The sequence below is a fragment of the Pantherophis guttatus genome, chromosome 1 (genome assembly GCF_059756535.1).
Source record: "Pantherophis guttatus breed Tessera chromosome 1, ASM5975653v1, whole genome shotgun sequence".
Taxonomy (NCBI): Eukaryota; Metazoa; Chordata; class Lepidosauria; order Squamata; family Colubridae; genus Pantherophis; species Pantherophis guttatus.
Window position 1 is genome coordinate 274225669 of NC_142063.1, and position 21079 is coordinate 274246747.

General features: G+C 35.9%; 1 protein-coding gene across 6 annotated transcripts in view; it reads right to left on the reverse strand.

Moving 5' to 3' along the window:
* WDR27 (WD repeat domain 27) overlaps nt 1–17839 on the reverse strand; it is a 74210-nt gene extending 56371 nt beyond the window's left edge. For 2 of the 6 annotated variants that reach the window (XM_087882928.1, XM_034428413.3), the window contains exons 1-13: nt 16337–17839; nt 14202–14403; nt 12860–13001; nt 12398–12522; nt 10360–10473; nt 9639–9690; nt 8856–8926; nt 8108–8219; nt 7096–7228; nt 6061–6164; nt 5665–5732; nt 4269–4402; nt 275–342 (exon numbers count right to left, since the gene is read on the reverse strand). In XM_087882928.1, coding sequence (XP_087739054.1) covers nt 275–342; nt 4269–4402; nt 5665–5732; nt 6061–6164; nt 7096–7228; nt 8108–8219; nt 8856–8926; nt 9639–9690; nt 10360–10473; nt 12398–12522; nt 12860–13001; nt 14202–14396 — 1318 coding nt within the window. In that variant the 5' untranslated portion in view covers nt 14397–14403; nt 16337–17839. The remainder of the gene's footprint in view (nt 1–274; nt 343–4268; nt 4403–5664; nt 5733–6060; nt 6165–7095; nt 7229–8107; nt 8220–8855; nt 8927–9638; nt 9691–10359; nt 10474–12397; nt 12523–12859; nt 13002–14201; nt 14404–16336) is intronic. The other 4 variants (XM_034428414.3, XM_034428412.3, XM_034428415.3 and 1 more) reach the window with 3 other exon arrangements.
* Between the last annotated feature and the right edge of the window lie 3240 nt (nt 17840–21079).

Consider the following 21079-nt stretch of genomic DNA (forward strand, 5'->3'; position numbering starts at 1 on the left):
CAGTTGTTATGCGAAAGCTTTGACTCATCAAATACACGTTTGCCAGCAGGGGTCAATATTTATGGACCTATCTGGTAAATACCATGGCATATGGTGACTTGAGATGGATAAGGAGTAAATACTTCAGAATATGAAATAATGAATAAAATAAAGTAAATATATCTGACATATAGCCCTCAATTAGTTTCTTCCTTTACTCAATCTTTGCTTTGAGATGTTACTTTTCAATGTATTAGTCAAATGATTTAATCACTGTAGAATTTAACAAATTTACCTGTTTTATTTACAAGTTTGGCTTTTTCCTTCTTTGCGTACAAGGGAGAGGTCACAAGAAGAGGACACCTGAAACCACAAATCAAAAGATATATTATATCACTCAGAACAATTGACAGAAGAGCACTACTAGAGATATTACTTTTAGGATAAATGGTTAATTCACTATAGATAATAATAGATCCCTGCTACTGCAATCATCTATATTACTGATCTATGAACAGCTCAAAATACAGTCAGAATAAAGGATTTTCCCATTTGATACATGTTTGCAACCACATCTTACTTGATAGAACTGTACTAAACTGGTGCAGGTTATTTGCTGAGGAATAAGCAATGAAATTACAAAATCTTTCTGCCATAAATTGACAAGGTGATCTTAAGCAAGCCACTTTTTTTGGCTTCAGATCCCTGTCCACCAGTTACTCACCTTATTTGGATATTGCAATCTAAATAATACAATTGTATATTTAAAAAACCTAAATGGAAGATAACCTACATTAAATATATCCAGTGATTTAAAATGCTGTATAAATAGCCACCTGTTGTTTTCCACCAAACACTAAGAATACTGTTACATGTAGTACTTATTTTGAGATCACAACTGGGGGTGGCAACTCGGTTATTAAGCAAAGTGTTATTAAGTGATCTTACTTCAGCTTTGCTTTACAGATTTATGAATGTTGTAAATGCACGGATTGGTCGCAAAGGTGTTTTCATCACTGTTGATGCTGCAAACACTCGCTAAACAAGGCAGTCACTAAATGAAGACTACCTATCCATTATTCATAAAAAGACATATTTGTTGGCAATTAAGCAGTTAAAAGTTGGTAAGGCTCCCGGAACAGATGGATTGACAGCCGTTTATTATAAAAATTTGCAGTTAGAAATGGTGGAACCACTTAAGGAATTATTTAGTAAAATACAATTCGGAGATGTACCCCCATCTTGGAGAACAGCCTTTATTTCTTTGATCCCGAAGAAGGACCAAGATCATAGTCAGCCAAAAAACTATAGGCCTATATCGCTACTTAACACAGACTACAAGATTTTTGCTAAAATATTAGCAAATAGGTTAATGACAGTTATGCAACAAATGATTCACAATGATCAATCTGGATTTATAAATGGGAGACAAATGAAAAGCAATGTAAGGCAAATTGTTAATATATTGGAGTATTTGGGGAAGAATAACCAAGTCCCTGCAGTGCTTATATTTTTGGATGCGGAGAAAGCATTTGATCGAGTGAATTGGCATTTTTTACTGAAAATAATACAAAAGATGCAGTTTGGAGAGTATTTCACACAATCTATTAAGGCAATATACCAGAAACAAACAGCACAAATAATAATTAATGGTAGCTTAACAGAAACCTTTAAAATTGAAAAAGGAACAAGACAGGGGTGTCCCCTGTCCCCATTACTGTTTATTTTGACTTTGGAATTTTTGCTGAATAAAATACGTGAGTCAGATAAAATAAAGGGAATTAAAATCAGGCATTATGATTACAGATTATGAGCATTTGCAGATAACTTGGTTGTAACTTTAACCCAGCCAGTGCAATCAGCTATAGGTTTAATAGATATAATTAATCAATATGGACAAGTATCTGGATTCAAAATAAATACATGGAAAACAAAGATAATAACTAAAAACATGACTATAAATCAAAAAGAAGAACTAGAAACAGGATTTGAAATAGTAAAAAAGGTTAAATACTTAGGGGTTTATATTACAACTTCAAATGTGAAATTATATAAGTATAATTATGAACTGTTATGGCAAAAAATACAGAAAGAGATGGACAACTGGAAAAAATTACAATTGTCTTTGTTGGGAAGAATAGCAGTAGTAAAAATGAAGTTTTTATTACTTTTTCAAATGATACCAATACTCAAAAAGGATGCAAATTTGGGGAAATGGCAGAAGGGTATTAATAACTTTTTTTGGGCAGAGAAAAGACCGAGAATAAAATTAAAAATAATGCAAGATATACGTGAAAGAGGAGGTCTCAAAATTCCCAATTTAAGACTGTATTATGAAGCAGCTGCCCTATCAGCAATCAGTGATTGCATCAATTTAACAGAAGAAAGAATATTGAATATTGAGGGATATGACTTGATATATGGTTGGCACGCTTATTTAGTATATGACAAGAAGGTGGACAAGACTTTTAAAAGTCATATATTAAGGAATGCTTTATTGCGTGTCTGGAAAAAGTATCAATATAAATTAAACGATAAGATACCTATATGGGCAATACCCAGACATGCGATAGAGAATATAAGTGTAGAACAAAAACAAGATGTGATTACATATAAAGAGCTTCTTAATATGGAAAGAGGTACATTACAGTTAAAGTCTTTGAATGTACTAAAAGAAGAAAGGATAATTCAAACTTGGTTTCAGTACGGACAGCTACAAGCTAGATGGAAAGAGGATCAGAAAATTGGTATCACACAAAATGAGGAAAACTTGGTAAAACAAATCAGAGTCAAATGCATATAAAAAGGTTGAATAATACATTGATAGAAATAGATTCAGAAACGGAGCTAGTTAAAGACTGTATGATAAAATGGGCACAAAATATTGAGGAACCAATAATGATGGAAATGTGGGAAAAAATATGGGTTAGAAATGTAAAATTTACACAAGCCCAAAACTTGAGAGAAAATTTTTATAAAATATTTTATAGATGGCATCTAGATCCTAAAAAGTTAGCTGGTATGTATCCAAGTTTGCAATCTAAGTGTTGGAGATGTGAGAGTGATGATGCCAGGTATTATCATATATGATGGACATGCAAAAAAATCAAAACATTTTGGATAAAAATATGGTGGATCATGCAAAATATTCTTAAAAAGAAGATAAGGTTTACTCCACAGCTGTTCTTGCTGGGTATAATTACAGATTGTACGGTTATAGAGACTAATCTGATTTTAAATTTAATAACCGCAGCAAGACTTTTGGTGGCACAGTATTGGAAGAAGAAAGACTTGCCTACTATTGAAGAATGGACACTAAAAGTAGCAAATTTAGCAGAGATGGCCAAAATTTCAGCATATTTGAAGGACCACTCAAATGAAAGATATATTTTGGAATGGAGAAGATGGATTGATTATATTCAAAGCAAATATCGGATTAAAAAGTTCCAAATAGCTTATGAATGAGCAAAGAAATTTTAGAAAAGTATTTAAATTTAGTTATGTAAAAGGGGAGTTAAAGTACAAGAGGGAGATAGGAGTCTATAGATAGCTAGCATATGTTAGCATATGATTGTTAAATGCTATATCCTGTATTTTGCTCTGGGAAGTAGGGGGTGGAGGGTTGGGGAGGGAGGGGGGAGCGGGGAATGGGAAAACATTTGTAAAACTTTCTAAAACTTTTTAATAAAAAAAAAGACATATTTGTCAATCCTACAGTTGTGAAAAAGATGTTTTTCTATTGCAATATTTTGAATTAAATTTGTTATCTAGATACACAATTACTTGTCTGTTAGCAATATATTTTCATAAATATAGATGAGATAAGCCTAAAGTCTCATTTCAAATATTTATTCACAGCTGAAAAACAAAATATGTAATGGTATACAAGGTCAATAATGATAAAGAAAGCAAACCAATTGATAATTTTCCAGGAGATATCCAGTTTTTAATCCTTTTCACTCATTTTTTAACCATTTCCGCTATTATTTCTGTTTGATTTGATTGTTACTAAATTCATCTTCACGTTCTTTTATCTCTATTCTTCTAATTCTAATAGTTCTAATAATATGATAATCTCTTATATGATTATTACTAATCATTATTTATTTATTACATTATTTATTAAATTATATGCAGCCTGACTTCCAGTGACTCTGGAACGTTTACAAATTGTCAAAAACATTTTCAAACAAAGAAAGTATATAAAAAAATAAATAAAAAATAAAAAAATAACATAAATAAATAAAAGGAGTGAACTTTAAATAGGGTTAAGTGAAATGATCCTTTACCTTGCAACAGCAGAAAAGCCTTCCTCCCTTCCACTTAAAAGGAGACTATTCTGTTGGCATCTCAAGAGAGCAGCAACGTTAACTTCCAGTAAAACAATTTTGTTCTCCAGCATAGAACTTAGCAAACAGAAAACCTGCAGAAAGACAGTCATAAAGGCTTTTGTTTTTCTTTTAAGGCAAATAAATTCCTCCTGATAAAGAGATTTGTTTCAAGGAATGGAATTCAACTCATTGAAGATCCACCTGGGAAGATGGGTTGAAAGTTAAAAAGGTACAACTTTAGTCCAAGAATGTGAGACACAGACCAAAAAGGAATGGGCTTTTCTTGTACTGAGAAAATAGGGAGGAGGGCTAAATCTGTCTTGGTGAAAGGTGCGTAAAAGGGGTCTGAGTGAGAGCTTGTTGCTGATGAACATATGAGGGGAATGGGTACATTAATTGAAGGCTGGGGGTATGGAATTATTTTAAAGGTGTATGTTATTGCTTTGGTCAGAGGATGATATCTCTAACCCCACTCTCTTCTAGCACTGATGATGTTACTTAGTTGGGGTAATGAAACATCTGCAAGAAAACAACCAAGCTCAGAGAACACCAAGGACCCCACATCTCAACCCTGAACATTCTCCTTTATTGATGATATATCTCAATGGAGAGTCTCAAATGCAACTTGACTGGATGAGGCAGCTGGCGCAGCCAGGAGGGACCATATTTGGGAGAGGAGAATTACAGCACTGATGGACAGAGATATCATGATGGGAGGCAAGAATTTATTAATACAGGAGAAGAGAGGTTGGAAAGTCTGCAGCAGGGGTGAAATCTACTTACCTTCCCTACCAGTTCAGAAATGTGTGCACCGCACATGCACGTGCATCATGTGTGATTTTGGACCCTCTGCGCATGCGCAAAGCCTTCTGCACATGCGCAGAGGATAAAAAACAGGTTACTTCCTCGTTAAAACCAGGAAGTAACAGCGTCCGGATGGGTGGGCGGAGCCTCGCACTGCCGCCACTACCAGTTCTCTGAACTACCCACTGCCGCCGCTACAGATTCCCCCAAACCGGTGCAAACTGGTAGCATTTCACCCCTGGTCTGTAGCCAATTTCTACTTTTAGCTCTCCAGTCTCCAAACTCAAACAAGGTAATGGAATTACTGAGAGTCTTGGACTCACACTGATGCTATAGAACTTTAGGTGTGTTGAAGATTGTAGTGTTGGATGATCTATTTATTGTAAAAATATGTATTTTATTATATATATATTATTTTTATTATGTGTACTTCTAAACCATTTGAATTTGAAGCAATATATATCACACTATAAATAAAAGAAAGTTAATCTGCAGTTTTTAAATTAAAAGGGATTGTCTTTTATTGAATATTTTAAAATCAATTTCTCACCTTATCATTGACTGCCTTCCTTGTTAAAGCACAGGATCCAGCAATCTGAATACTAAGACCAGTGAAATCTTCACATGCAACCATATATAAATAAAACAAAAAAATTAAAAATTCACTAAAACAATGATGAAATCCTGAGTTCATTTCATTTCTTATATGTTTTGAAATAATACACAAATTATTTTAATTTCAATCTTTGTAAAGGGAAACAAATTAATTTTTTTCTAGTGCAATAATCAATTAAGAAACAAATAAATGTTAATGAACTGTTTATTGCTTTTTATCGCTCACTGCAAACAGAAATCAAAGTCTTCCATATATGAAATTAAAGTAATATTTATTTATTAAAAGAGGAAAAAGAATATGGATTATGTTTAATAAGTAAATATATACCACCTTTGTAATGTAAAGCAGCTTCCAACTCAAAGTTTGCATTGTTAATTATGAATAAACCAGTAGAGCTTCCAATCCACAAATACTGGGTACCCACATCAGGAAATCTGCATTAAAACAAAGTATACTTTTTAAAAAATCCTCAAGTATCTTCATTTCATATATAATAATGTACTTTTACATGTTATGGCTTTTTGAACTGGAAATTACACACAGATAGAATTTCTAACACTTAAGATCTGTAGTCTTCTTCCAAAAAACATCTAAATCTTTTTTTTAACAACTGCTCAACATTGCAAGGGAATTACCCAGAATTAATGTTCACAGCAGGGTCAGAAAAGGAAGGCTGTAAGCCTAAATGAGATACAATTCAAACAATGGTATTACTTTACTGCAAGATGCAAGATGAGACTTTTCTGTTTTGATTTGTCTGATTTAGAAAGTGCATATTTCTATTAAAATTCTATATTATTTAATTATCACAATATCCCCGCTATACAATAACCTTTAATAGTTATGGTAACATTTAAACTACTATGGTACGAATATTATATACATCTATCTGATTATTTTTACAAATTATAATGTAACAAAGAAACAGTATATTTTAAAATATAAAAAACAGTTGCAGGAATTGTGTATGTCTAGTTTAATGAAAAGAAGGACTAGGGGAGACATGATAGCAATGTTCCAATATTTGAGGGGCTGCCACAAAGAAGAGGGAGTCAAGCTATTCTCCAAAGCACCTGAGGGCAGGACAAGAAGCAATGGATGGAAACTAACCAAGGAGAGAAGCAACCTAGAACTAAGGAAACATTTCCTGACATTGAGAACAATTAATCAGTGGAACAACTTGCCTCCAGAAGTTGTGGATGCTCCAACAGTGGAAGTTTTCAAGAAGAGATTGGACAACCATTTGTCTGAAATGGTATAGGATTTTCTGCTTCAGCACAGAGTTGGACTAGAAGACCTGTAAGGTCCCTTCCAACTCTGTTATTTTGTTATATTGCCTGCACTTTAGCTGAAGAATCCACTCACCTAGATTCTTTATCACCAAAATTTGCTGGGTTATCACAGTGTTCCATTCTCAGGATTGGAAAGGTAGTTTCAACAGCATCATCTTCTTCTATATTGCTTATAGTACATGCCTGAGAAATATTCTGAATCTGATCTGGAAAATGCAGAGATGTGATTATATCAGAAATAGATTACTAAAATGTTCAGTGAAAACTATAATAAAGTGTAGCTTAATAAATTTTATTAAGTGTGGATTAATTGGACGATTTCTGTGGTGAGATTTTCAATTATTTTAAAGTGAGATACAATACATTTGTAGTTTTGGAGCAATGTGTGGTTTAGCTTCAGTTTTGGAGCAAAAAACTGAGTGGCATAGGAGGCTAATGCTTCCTGCTAAGGCAGCATTTAACATCCAGCTGCCTGCAATTACTGCGAGTTCAATTCTCACCAGGCTCAAAGTCGACTCAGCCTTCCATCCTTTCAAAGGTAGGTGAAATGAGGACCCAGTTTGTGGGGGCAATAAACTGACTTTGTATAAATATACAAAAGTATGAAGGCTATTGCTTAACGCATTGTAAGCCGCCCTGAGTCTCCGGAGAAGGGCGGCATATAAATCAATTTTTTTAAAAAAAATGGCTCAAAGCACAACATTATCACCTATCATGCCATCTTCACTGTCTTCATGCTTTGGTAACATTGGTATAACAAATTTAATTAATTTCCAGCAGGGATATTTCAATTTTTTTCTTAATTTCTGAGTTGTCCTTAATTTTTTTGCATCCTTTATTAATGCACTACATATTTTACCAACAGAATTAATATCTTCCAATCAAAAAGTGTAAATTAGAACAACACCTATTCAATTAAATTATTTGCTAACCAGTAATATTGTAAATTGAGCTTAAATGGTCTCCAGGGGATGGTAGAGGACAGGAAGGCCTGGAAAAAAGTTGTCCAAGGGGTCGCAATGTGTCAGACACGACTTTGCAACTAACAACAACAACAATATTGTAAAATGTTTGTGCAATATTACCCAAATGCTCAAATTTTGTTATTTTGTTGTAAAACTTTTTTCTCTCTTTCTTTACATTAATATGAATTACACAGCGATACTTATGTCCACTAATCAAGCTGAAGATCCATAGCTGAAAGAAAAAAAAATACAATCACTGTAGCTTACTTTTCCACAATAATCACTGTAAAAATGTTTTTAATTTTATTATCTCAGTTTAGTAGTAAGCATGTGACCGCTGAATTGAGATGCTATGCCACATCTTTTCAGTAAAATAATTACAATTAAAATTCTCAGTTTCTTAAATGTCACCAATGTTTTGTCAATCAACTTTTTCTAGTCAAAGTTTAGTTTAGGCTACACAAATTGCAGTAAGAATAACTTAAATTCACTTTTCCTGATATTGCAACTTGCCTTTTACAATTACAGCATAAAATAAGCACTCACTATGTATGCAAAAGGTTAATATATTTATCCTGGAAGTCAATATTTAAAAACTGAAAAGAGAAAAACAGTGAACTATTTTCCATATTTAATTATATTTTGGGAATTCCAAGCTATACATTATACAATTTAAAAAAAATAATAATGGAAGAAGACAATGGTCAACTACCTTGTCATTTGGAAATAGATTAATCTGAGACTTCACTAGAAGGTGTGTATGTACTATTGAACTATGATCTAAACCGGTTCATCAGAAATCAAATATGAATTTTCTACCTAATATTAGAACAATAAATTACAGTCACACTGTGCATACACTTGTTACCTGTCCATCTGCACATCCAGTAATAATCTGTTTATTTGCTTCATCAATAAAGAGACTTAAAAGAGGAAATGCTGTTAAAAAAAAAGTCATCCTTGTTATTAATGTATTATAACAGAAACTCTAGCACCACCTATAGTTCATTTAAAACTGTTCTATAATATACAAGCAGTCCCTCAGATTAAGAACCAGTTCCATTCCTAAATTTGTCTTTAACCTGAATTTGCATACAAATGGACTGCCTATGTCTAAAAATGGCAGATGGTGCTATTCTTCCTCAAGTGAACACACTGCTGATGCTGCATGTTTTCATGAATTGCTGAAAATAGCTGTATATTAAGAATGTGCAACTTCAGAGGTTTGGATATCACACTATTCAAACTCATATTAATAGCAACTCACTTGTATTGCAAAATGGTGCTGCAGACAAAAGCATGTGTTAAGAAAATAATTTCTTATGTTTTCTGCCTCCCCCCACCTCACAGCTTCTCCATTTCAAACTCTCTCTCCAGAAGCTGCCTCTCAAAAATTTTCAGAGGCCTTTGGCTTCAATATTTTGTTTATTTTATTTTATAATTTTATTTCATTATTTCATTTCATTTATTTTATTATTTTATTTTTATTATTTATTAAATATATGTATGATATCTGATTCCCAGAGACTCTTCATTCCCATGCAATGAATCTTTATGCTTCATATCATTGCAATGAATTCTGCCAAGAATAATACTAGCATACATTGTTTTATAAAAGGAACATAGGTTGGTAATAAATCATAAATCCTACCTGTTATTACTGCTGACTGATATATTAGCAATCCAATACAGTAATCCCAGACCTTTTGAAAAGCACATGAGATTAAATAGTTTATAGCACCATTAAAACAACCAATGTGATGCCCTGTAAACAATATACAAGCCAAAATTCCCAATAAATTATTCACTATGCTTCTAGTGCTTCTAATCTATAGAATTAAAGATAGCTTCTGGTGTTTTAGAGACAATCACACTTACAAATCACTTAAAAGGTTTAAATTCTCAGGAGTGTAAAATATCATTATCATTCAACCAAATATAAAACAACATTTTTTTTCAGAGGAGGTTACCATGTTTCCCCGAAAATAAGACCCTGTCTTATATTTTTTTGAACCCTGAAATAAATGCTTGGCCTTATTGCCATGCGCTCAAAAGCCCGATTGATCTTATTATCAGGGGATGTCTTATTTGGGGGAAAACAGGGTAGATTTGCTCTATACTCCTAAAATCCAATAAGTTTTCAACTGATTTCACAGAAATACAGAAAACAAGCAATACAGAATGACCAAAAGTTAATGATATTTGTTAACATTACATAGTTCAGGTTCGTAATACTCTTCCTAATATGAATTACTTTTCATAATGCTTATTCCTCTGATTTAAAAATCTCCATTTTATAATATTTAAGTGTTTTTACTTTTATAAGTCTGCAATCAAACAGGTTTTTTTAAAAAGAGAAACAATGGCCTTACCTTAAAACTTCTATCTTCTGAAATTGATATAAGTATATTTTTCTCCCAAGTACAAAATTCAGCAGCAGTTACTGGTGCCAGATGGCCTTCTAGTTCAGCAATTATTGCTTCATTCTACCATCAATACAGGGGGAAATGTAAATGACATTTAAAATGTTAGATTTGACAGCATTTGATTATTTATAACATTTTAATAGATGTGAAAGATTCTGATGCTAATATGGTCACAGACAAATTTAACAACCTTGACTGATTTGATCAAATTTAATTACATTTCAAAGCCACCTTACATATAAGGGAGGGGAAAATCCCTTATATGTATAGTATAAGTATATCTCTTAATAGTATAGTATATCTCTTAAGCAAAGCCACTAAACCACAGTTCTGTTTTAGTTATCACTTCCATTAAATATGAAATGAAATTTGATAGCTGCTTTTAGGCTGATCCTCCATGATTTTTGTGTTACTTTTACCGTCTATTTTAATATTAGATCTAATTTCATTATATAGTTAGTTAATTTCAAACTACTTACAAAAGCTTTGTACCATTCACATTTACATTAAATCAAAATAATTCACACTTAGTTGTTGGACTGCAGATGTTTCATGTACCAACTAGATGTAACACCACCAGTGCTAGCAAGTTTGGATTTGCCCCCTGTTTATATACAGTAGCTTAGTCCAGGGGTTCCAACCTTGGCAAGTTTATGACTTGTGGACGTCAACTTTCAGAATTCCTCAGCCAGCTCATGCTGGCTGAGGAATTCTGAAAGTTGACGTCCACAAGTCATAAACTTGCCAAGGTTGGAGATCCCTGGCTTAGTCTGTCAGTGTTGGTGGGGATGTGCTATTCTCCTTGATAGCTTTTGATCAATGATAATGAACTTCCAGCAAGCAAAATCAAGAGCACAAAAACCAAGATGACACTGATCTTATATAGTTTATATCACATTCTGAGTAGTATATAGGCTAATTAAATAATATTTTACAATAATCAAAATGAGGATGAAGAGAGTGTCATCTTGCATTATTTCCCTTAGTCTTTAGTTTGCCATAGGCACAAATAACAAGCAAATTACACATAGGCATTAACTAATCAAAGGCATGGATGATCTGTAACCTACTCAATGGTTTTTGGTTTTTTTGCTTTAATTTATATGCCACCCTTCTCCGGAGACTCAGGGCGGCTTACAATGCGTTAAGCAATAGCCTTCATACTTTTGTATATTTATACAAAGTCATCTTATTGCCCCCACAATCTGGGTCCTCATTTCACCTACCTTTGAAAGGATGGAAGGCTGAGTCAACCTTGAGCCTGGTGAGATTTGAACTTGCAGTAATTGCAAGCAGCAGTTGTTAATAACAGTGCTTTAGTCCACTGTACTACAGGCTCTTGTCAATGTTATTGTTATAGTGTGAGTCTTCTTGCTCTCTCTATATGTGGAAGTCTGAATGAATTTATTATCTTTATTCTTGAATAAAGCAAAAATAATCAGAGATAATCTGATTTGTAGTTCAACTGAGAAAGGTTATTACATAACCAAGTGGGTCTGGCTTATATTGTGAAGCTGGCACTTTGATCCTGCTTATACCTAAGGTGAGAAAATACTGCATTTTCAAGCAGGCAGTTTTATTGTTCTATGGGGTTGCAAAGGTTATTGGAAATACCTCCTACTATTACCACATTGTCTGTTACTTTGCAAAAAAATACTCTTCTTTTACAAAATGATAAAAACAGCTTTCAACTTTTGCTTATTCTATGAAACAGTATATGTAAATAAGTATTTATTTTATAAATGAAGTATGCAATAGAACTCTGCAAAGCATTTTAAAATGAATCTACAGTAGAGCTGTAAAAAGCTTTTGGAATGGAAGCTTTGTCAATTATGCCACTGCAATCTTTTCCACTACATTAAAGCAGTGGAATCCGCTGGAGGATATGGATGTAACTTTTGCAAAGGCTATTTGAAAGCTCTGTGTGCATTAACAGCTACACTAGTGGGAATTCCAGTGGAAGTTGTTTCTAATATGGTTTTACCTTTGCATTTAGCATGTAGATTCGATTACCAGCACATACTGCCACAGTCTGATCATCTGGACTAAAGCGAACATAAAGCACCATCCCCAGAAGTGTTCCTATCACAATACCTTGTGGCATTAACCCTGCCATAATTGAAACAAATCATTAAATTATTAAAATTATTCCATCAATTGCAGGGTCAACAATGATAAGTAAATAAATATCCTAATATCATACAAATGTTCTGAAAAGATTGATAACATAGTTATATCTTAAAGAACTTCTCGCAACATCCTATGTGTCTTCTTAAAGTATGGCCCACTGAGGTCAGTAAATTTATACTGTATCCAGGTAAGTGGATTGAGGGGTACAGCTAAAGCAGCCAAAGTGTTCTGTTCAAATTATAATGCAAAAACAAATTAATCTATTTTCCATTGTAAAGAAGTCCAAAGCATATTGAATGTATCCCCAAACGCAGACCTTCTAGCACCTTCTTTGTACATTCATCCAGATTCCAAACTATCACATAATCTTGTGAAGCAGAGCAAATAAGGAGAGGATCAACTTTGGTCCCAAATGCCAGGGCAGTAATTGAGTGATGATGACCTATTAAACGCAATGGCTGAACAACAACAAAAACATTTGGGTTATTTTAAGGCAGATGCAGTACACAAAATCAAAAAGTATAAATTTCTTCTTAAATGTTCTTCATAGGCCTTAAGGTAAAATATACAGTATAGATAAAATCATATTAGATACAGCAGTTTGCTTTACTGTTCCACCCTCACATTAGTTTTCTAAGACTGCCCTGAAAAATGGGGATCCTTCACAGCAGATTGGGGATCATGTGGTATGCAAGCATATTCTATCCGGCATCTGACCGTTACTGAATTCAACTCACAATTAAAAAACAACTATAGGTAGTTCTCAACTTACGACCATCACCGAGTCCCAAATTTTCATTGCTATGCAAGATAGTTAAATGTTAACTTAAGTGAGTTTTGCCTCATTTTGTGACCTTTCTTGTCACAGTTGTCAAGCGAATCTCTGTAGTTCTTAAAATTAGTAACACACTTGTTAAGTGAATCTGGCTTCCCCATTGATTTTGCTTGTCAGAAGGTCGCAAAAAAGTGATCATATGATCCTGGGACATTGCAACCCTCATGCCAGTCACCCAACATCTGAATTTTGACCAGGTGACCACGGAGATGCGGCAACGGTTGTGTGACAAACAGTATACGTCACTTTTTTCAGTGCCATTGTAACTTCAAACGGTCACTAAATGAATGGTTGTAAGTCGAGGACTACTTGTACACTAACCTAAGCCTTCAGTCTAGATCTAGAATAAGCTTTAGCAGGCAAAGTTCTGAAATGAGAGGGAAAAAAAATAAGGAAATATTTTTCCCATAACATTCTGTATTTGGGGGGGGAGGGGGGAATTATAAAAAATAAAAACGGGAGGAAATGAAATATGGAGAGAATATCACAAATAAAAGATAATGATGGCTGAACCCGTTCTGTGAATGTGGCAGGGCAGTCATAGGATGAAAATTTCATCTGGAATTGCACTAAGAAATCTGACATTAGGCAAATACAAAACTATGTTGCGTGTTTGCCATAATAAATAGATGATAGAGTATCCCTTTAAATATGAAAAGTGTACTTTACGTCATCACTGGTATCATATTTGCTGTTCCTGGACATATGCTTTTAACCACTTCTATATTCATTTCAAAAGGATTGGCACAAGTGGTGCTTGTGGATTGCTTTCCCTAAAATGTTATTTTCAGCATTAATGCCCACAAAGAAACTTGTATTTAACCTGATGGTTGGGCTCATCACTCATATTCCAAATACAAAGTTCATTTCCATTTAAGGGAAAAGCACAGTAATGGAGGCTACAAGCCAGCTGAACATGTGATTCTGGCACTTTCGATCTAAATACTTGTTTTTCAAGAACAATGCTGCTGCTGTTATATCCATCTTCAGTGGAGCAGAGATCCATGATGTTTTCCATAGTGTACCTGAGACATAACAAATTGGATATAATTATATCACTCATTATATTTAGAGGTATTTTATATTTACATACCATTCAAAATATTGCGTACAGTACTTTATCCTTAGTGAAAGTAGTCAAGTTTAGTCTCCCAAAGTTATAAAAATAATTGAATAATCCTCATTTAAATCATTTTAAGATAAAGTGATTGATGCAATCTATTTAAAATATGAATTTATATTAATAATATTACACTAAAATGTGCAATTCCATTGGATAAGTATGAGGGACTGCAGATAGAGGCAAGAGTTAGAATTTCTGAACTCTAAATTCCAACAATTCTATTAAATACAAGCAATGATAGGGATTGCTGTCAAACAATCTTTGCTGCTTTAAAATAAAGTTGGCTTCTCCAGAAGATCGATTGTCACTTGCAATTATTTTTGCGGTTTACATTGAAACACTCAACACTTAAGAGCCTCTATCTGGAAGCATCCTGAGAATTTACTTTCTTTTTTTCATCTGGGCATTTGCAGATTAGAACAGGAGTCCCCAACCCCTGGTCTATGGACTAGCACTGGGCCACCACTGCATGCCAGAAACTGGGCTGTGCAAACAAGCGAAGCCCCATCCACAGGATGCAGGAAGCAAGCAAAACCATGCCCCCTTTGGTCCACAGAAAAACCTCTCTCCAGGGAACCGGTCCCCAGAGCCAAACCATTTGGGCGCCACTGGACTAGTGAATTCCTAGTGTTACTATTCAAAAAGACTGCACAGATAGATACCCTAACTGTCTTCATCAGTGGATTTTTTAAAAAAGAATGATGGTAACAGCAATAAGGAATTTGATGAAGTTCTGTGAATGACATGCCGCAGTTACTCAATAAAAGCTTTGCTTGGATGCACATCAAACTATGCAATCTGTAGAATAAAATTCTGTGCCTTAATTAAAATTAATAAATAAATTACAGCATGGGATTTCAGTATAAAAGTATAAATGATATTATATATGGAAACCTAGACTTATAATAATCCTTTAGATACCGTTTGAACATTTCAGATATTATCAGTTATGATGTAGAAAACGAATATATATTACTTATTTTAATTTGTTCCTGGTCAGAAAGAAAACATAATCAAAAAATGCTGCAGCAAAGAGCTGGGATTCATGTGGATCTTTTAAAACTAGGCAAGGAGATATTTCAACAGGGTCAATGTTGCCTTGCAACTACAGTTCTTAAAGTCCTCGCAAAATCACGTTTTCTTGAAGCACCATGAAGTAAGTTTATTTTATGGCTTGCTACCTTATGAGAACCCAGCCTGATTGGTTTATAGAATGCTTCCAGATCTTGCAAATTTCTGGTCAACCACTGGACAACAACAAAGAGCTCCCTTGTTTTTATGTATCATTGCTGCCAATCCAGTAGTTCTCTGGATTTTGGAAGGTCAGATCAGGTACCTTTAAAATACATTTATTATTATTTATTATTTTTTTATTATTTTTATTTTTATTTATTATTTATTATTTATTTATTTATTTGTTTGTTTGTTTATTTATTTATTTATTTTAGTTTTGCAAGCTGCTTTGAGCTCAGACAGTTCTGCTTTGCTATCTCGGAGAAACCAACCACGGTGCAGCCCGTCGTTGGATTGAACCCTTGTTTTTTCAGCGAGAGAGAGGTCCACGAAAGAAAGAATCCTGGGGAAGAACTGAACTTCGTCCAGACTTTTTCCCGCGAGGATTCCGCGGTAACAGTGGGGCGTGAAATATCCACGACCGTGGAGGACGGGGATGGGACGGAATCACGACCGAATACAGTACAGATCCCTGCAGCGGAGTAAGCTGCAAATATGCAGCCCGCCGCACTTTTTTCAGCGTGGCGGCAAGTCAACCCGCAAGGACGTCAATCCCAAAGCAGCCTCCTGCTCGGGAAAAAGATCCTCGTTATTGTCTTTACCGTGCGCGGCTGCCACGAGCGTTGGTCGCCGTCTCCTGTTATGCAAGATTAGGAGGTGAAGGTAAATCTTTCCCAGCTGGAAGGTGACGGCCGCCTGGTTTCCTAGGCAGCAACGATGCTTACGGCAAAGCCACGGAGCCAATTGTAGACGTTGCTTTCGTCTTCCTGTAGGTTTCGTTCAAGCGGTTCCGAAGAGCCGGGAAGAATTGCGCTGTTCTGTATGTGATGGAGATTCTTTTCTCCTTCCTTTTCCAACCAGTCTTTAGGAGTAATACGCCAAGTTCAAAACCGATGTGTGGGCAATTTATCTATCTCATTTTCCTGGAGAGAATTGTATCTTTGAAAGTTTGCCTGCAAGTCCAGAATGGTTCCAGAAAAATGACTGTCTTCTTAAAGAACAAATAATCAAGAGCAAAATGATTGTTGCTAAACATACACTATTCAAGGGAGTTACTGTACTATGTTTACATAGCAAAAAATTACAGTAGATTAAAACATATTTTTCTCTATGTTATGAGTGCAATACAGTTCTGTCTGAATAATTAGTGCCCAGTTTTCTATAGTTTTGTATAGGCTGCTATTTAGTGATCCTGACCTCGCTATACTATACACCTAGGTTACATATATTGTACACAATTCCTGCAATCTAAGTTGCTGATTTTCTATACTGTTATATATGCAAAACGTCATATTCATATACATACAAGGACACACACAACTAAGACACACAAACAACATACAAAAATGTATTTATGGTGTGCATATGGACATATACATAGATATGGACTTCAGACTTACTTAAACTTATTTTATGTATTCCACTGCTAGTTGATTATGATTGTATTGTCCTAACACATTTCAAAATATCTTTTTTTTAAAAAATCTTAAATATGTATGTTTTGGGAACAGAAATGACCGAATGAAGTATTTTAATTAAAGTTTATAGTAATTTAAATACACACACACACACATACATTCTGGCATAATTTTTTGTAGGCCATTTCTTACATGTCCATGAGTTGTCACTTCATATGCAGCCTCCTTTAGTTGTATGCTGATATCAGACCAAGTACTTAAAGAGCTTGCATTGTGACATCACAACACACTTTTTTTATATGTCTATCTCCTTCACTACCCCCAGCTTCCTTTGTGAACTCCTTTGGCTAAGGCAGCATTTCATGTATGTGGCCAGACAGCAATAAGAAAGGAAAACTACTCAATTAACAGGTTACTGGACCCTTAGAAATTAGGAAAGAAATTGATCATGATTATTGCTAGTAGGAAATCAATCATACTTGCAGCATTACCTACAAATCAGTTCAATTATACATATAATTGTCATTATTGCTTATTTTACACTCTTGTTAGTTAGCTGCGACAGATGATTTTTTTAATAGTCGGCTCTCCTTATCTTGCCATTAAAAACATCTCATTTTTGTGAATTACTTTCACGCTCTGAGCAAAGTAAGCGAACGATGGGCAAGGCATTGTAGGAAGTTAGCACCCACCCCTCTCCTGGAAGAGTGAAATTTTAGGAAATATGAAAAAGGCAGAAATATGAGAAGCATATTTTACAGACAAAGCAGCTGCCACCTTCCTGCCCCCCACCCTTTGTCAATGGGCCATTAAGGCTTGGGCCAGTCTATTCTACATAACAAAGATCTACCTCCTTCAGGCAGAGCCATAGTAGGAATTGCGAAAGATAGGATTAGCCCTCTACACAATAGCAACAGAAACTAACACAATGGGACCCATCTAGACGAGGCTCACCACATGGCACCTGGGAAGATTGCATCAGCCAGCAAGACCCCCACCCCCTGGGAGTCTGACAACCAATCAGGATACTCTTTTGTGGCCCCAAGAAATGCAGAGCCAGAGAGAGCATAAAAACCCGAGGATTTACTGTATCTGCCCCTTTTCTGTTCAGGAACTCAAGCCATGTGATCCTGTCCACCATTAAACCATCTTTCCAAGCAGTCTCCATGTTTCCAGTGTCTGTTTCCCCACTTGGAGCAGAACCCAGAAGGATGTTTCTTCCAACAATTGGCGACCACGAAGGGACTCCAAGCTAACCTAACCAATGGACCAGGCCCAGGTAAGCCTCCCTTGCTAGCAGCAGACCCATTGAGTCTGTGGGTATGTTTTCGTGGACCTTGGCCATTTGGAACTAGGTTTTAAAGGGGTTTTGAGTTTGAGCTCAAAGGCTGCTTGGAAAGAAGGTGAGTACCTCTAAATTTTAATTTTGAAGTATGGAAAAGCATGGGAAATTTGTGTATGCCTGCATGTGTGTGAGTGAAGGCCCTTCTCCCACGTACAGCTGGATCTTGCTTCCTCTGTGCATTTCCTAGCCGCAGAAAGACTAACAGTCTGGAGAGCATGGGGGTTTTGCCAGAGCACAGGACCTTCTGTTAGGGAAGGAGGAAGTGTGTGTGTGGGATTCCACCTGGAAAACAGTCTGATTTCACCTCTTTGAGTGACCTCTAGCCGCACCTCTGCCTACTGCTAGCTCCACCGAGCCATGACCGGTAGGATAGAGAAAGCAAGGGGGGGTTGCCAAACGTGGAACTTTGTGTTTAAAAGGAATGGAAGTCGAGCGAAAGCCAAGCGTGTGAAAAAGGGGGGGTAATAAAATTGTGAAAAGGAAACCCGGTTCTGTCCAGCCCAGACACGGGGCGAGCGTGTGTGTGTAAGAGGAGGTGCCCACACCTGGCTGCAGGGGTCAGCAGGTCCTCGCGGATCCCCTTTTTGGATCCGAAAAGTTGTGGTGATTCCCTAGAGGAAGGGGCCCATACTTCGCAAGGGAATCGAAGTCCTTCCCAGAGCTTTTTCCTCTGAAAACTGAGAGCGTGCCACCCGGCTAAGTCGAAGTGATCCTTCCGGAGAAAAGGAAAGGGTCATGGGTAGCGATAGTTCGCGGGTGGCGGGGACCCCAGTAGATGAAGTGCTCGCGGCCTGGGACGCCAGGCGGGTGCCCATATTGAGGGGCATGGATAAAAGGAAATTAGGAAAATTGTGTCAAAAATGGGCTTTGCTAAGAGATAACACCGGGAGACAAATTTGGCTAAATAAAGGTACTTAAAAGAAAAGGGAAATATATAAATAGGAATGTTGGGGATTTTGTTTGTTTTGTTTGTTTGTTTTGTTTGTTTGTTTGTCTCTCTGTCTTCTATGCAACCACGTGGTATGTTTAAGATTTGTGCCTTCCCTAATTTAACTGAGATTTATGTGGGAATGATCAGTGTGTGTGAAATCTCAGAGTTCTGTTTTCTTCTCTTTGTCTTCCTTGTTTTATGTGTGTGTGTCTTAAGTCTTTGTGCACCCTCGAGGTAATTGTAACTATAAAATGTATCTGATCTCTAGAGACAAGAATTTTAAATTGTTAGAAAAGGAAAAAAAAAAAAAAAGGTTGAAGCAATGAAAATGGGGGAGAGAGAAAAAAAAAGAAAGAAAGAGCCTTTGCCCTGTGTTTGTCTGGCCAACAAACACAGATTAAGGAGAGCATTTCATTTCATTTCTGTTTTTTTTCTCCTCTCTCTGTATCTTAAAGTAACAACTCAAGTTTATGAGGAAACGTTTTAAGTTTGTTTACAAGAAAAAAATCAGTCTTGCATTTACTGTATGTGTTTAAATGGGTTTTACCTGTTTATCTCTTTCCTGAAGCATGTGAATCCAGTTTTTTCTTATCTGTTGTGTCTCCATTTTGTTGAAACTGCATTATCTGTTTAGTAACTGCAATACTGTTGTGTTGTTTCTTTTCAAACTCTGCTTGCAAGCTATCTGCAACCCCCCCCATCTCTAATCCTGTTACATTGCCTTTCCTGGGAAGATTACCCACAAAAGGTGGGAGGGGACCCTGTTCTCATGTCTTTCAGCCCTGCACAAAGGACTCTGCAACCTGTGGAAGCAGAGCACATGGATCCAGATGCTGCCTCCAAAGGAGACCTTCCATCAGTTTGAACCAGAAATTGGGTTTGAATCCAGTCTCCACTGAAAGTCAGCACAGCAACCAGAGTGGAGCAGATCTTCCCAAGCCTGACTGACCAGCCTTACCACCAAGCATGCTACCCAGCAGACATGAAAGAAAAGACCCTGAGATGTACAAGTAAAGACCAAAAGACTCTTTTCAATTCCCAGAAGACAGCTGGAAAGACTATGGGGGGAGGGTGGAAATTCATTGTAAGGTTTTCTTTCTTGTCTCATTTATATTGTAATCAGTTTATTGTAAGAATTGTATTTGGGAGTGATTGCCACAGCAAGTTATGTACACTCTAGATTTCTGTCTGGTGGAGAGGAGAAATATGCCCAAAATGTTTGTATTGTCTGTATTGTAAAAGTAGCTGCATACACATGCACACACAGAGACAGACCATTCAGAATTAGACTGAAACTATTCCCTTCACTTACCTCCACACAAAGCTTCTCCTAGGTTGATTTTTGCTCTGTAGCACTAAAAGCCCAAGTAGTCTTATCTCCCTGCTAATTCCATGGGGAAGGAAGCAATACTCCTCAGGCAATTCCCTCACTTGAAGAGATAGCAGAAAAGTGATCTCCAAAACCCAAGCCCTGACTATGACTCACAAATGATGCTGCCCAGTTGCCCAGTAAAGGAAGATATATTGCACTGGTGGTCTCATGAGTAGAAATCCCAGGGCTCATTATGTGTAACACCAAAAAAAAAAAAAAAAAAAGAATGGATATTGTACACTGGCTAACCTCAATTTGGACTCACAAATCCTGGATGCA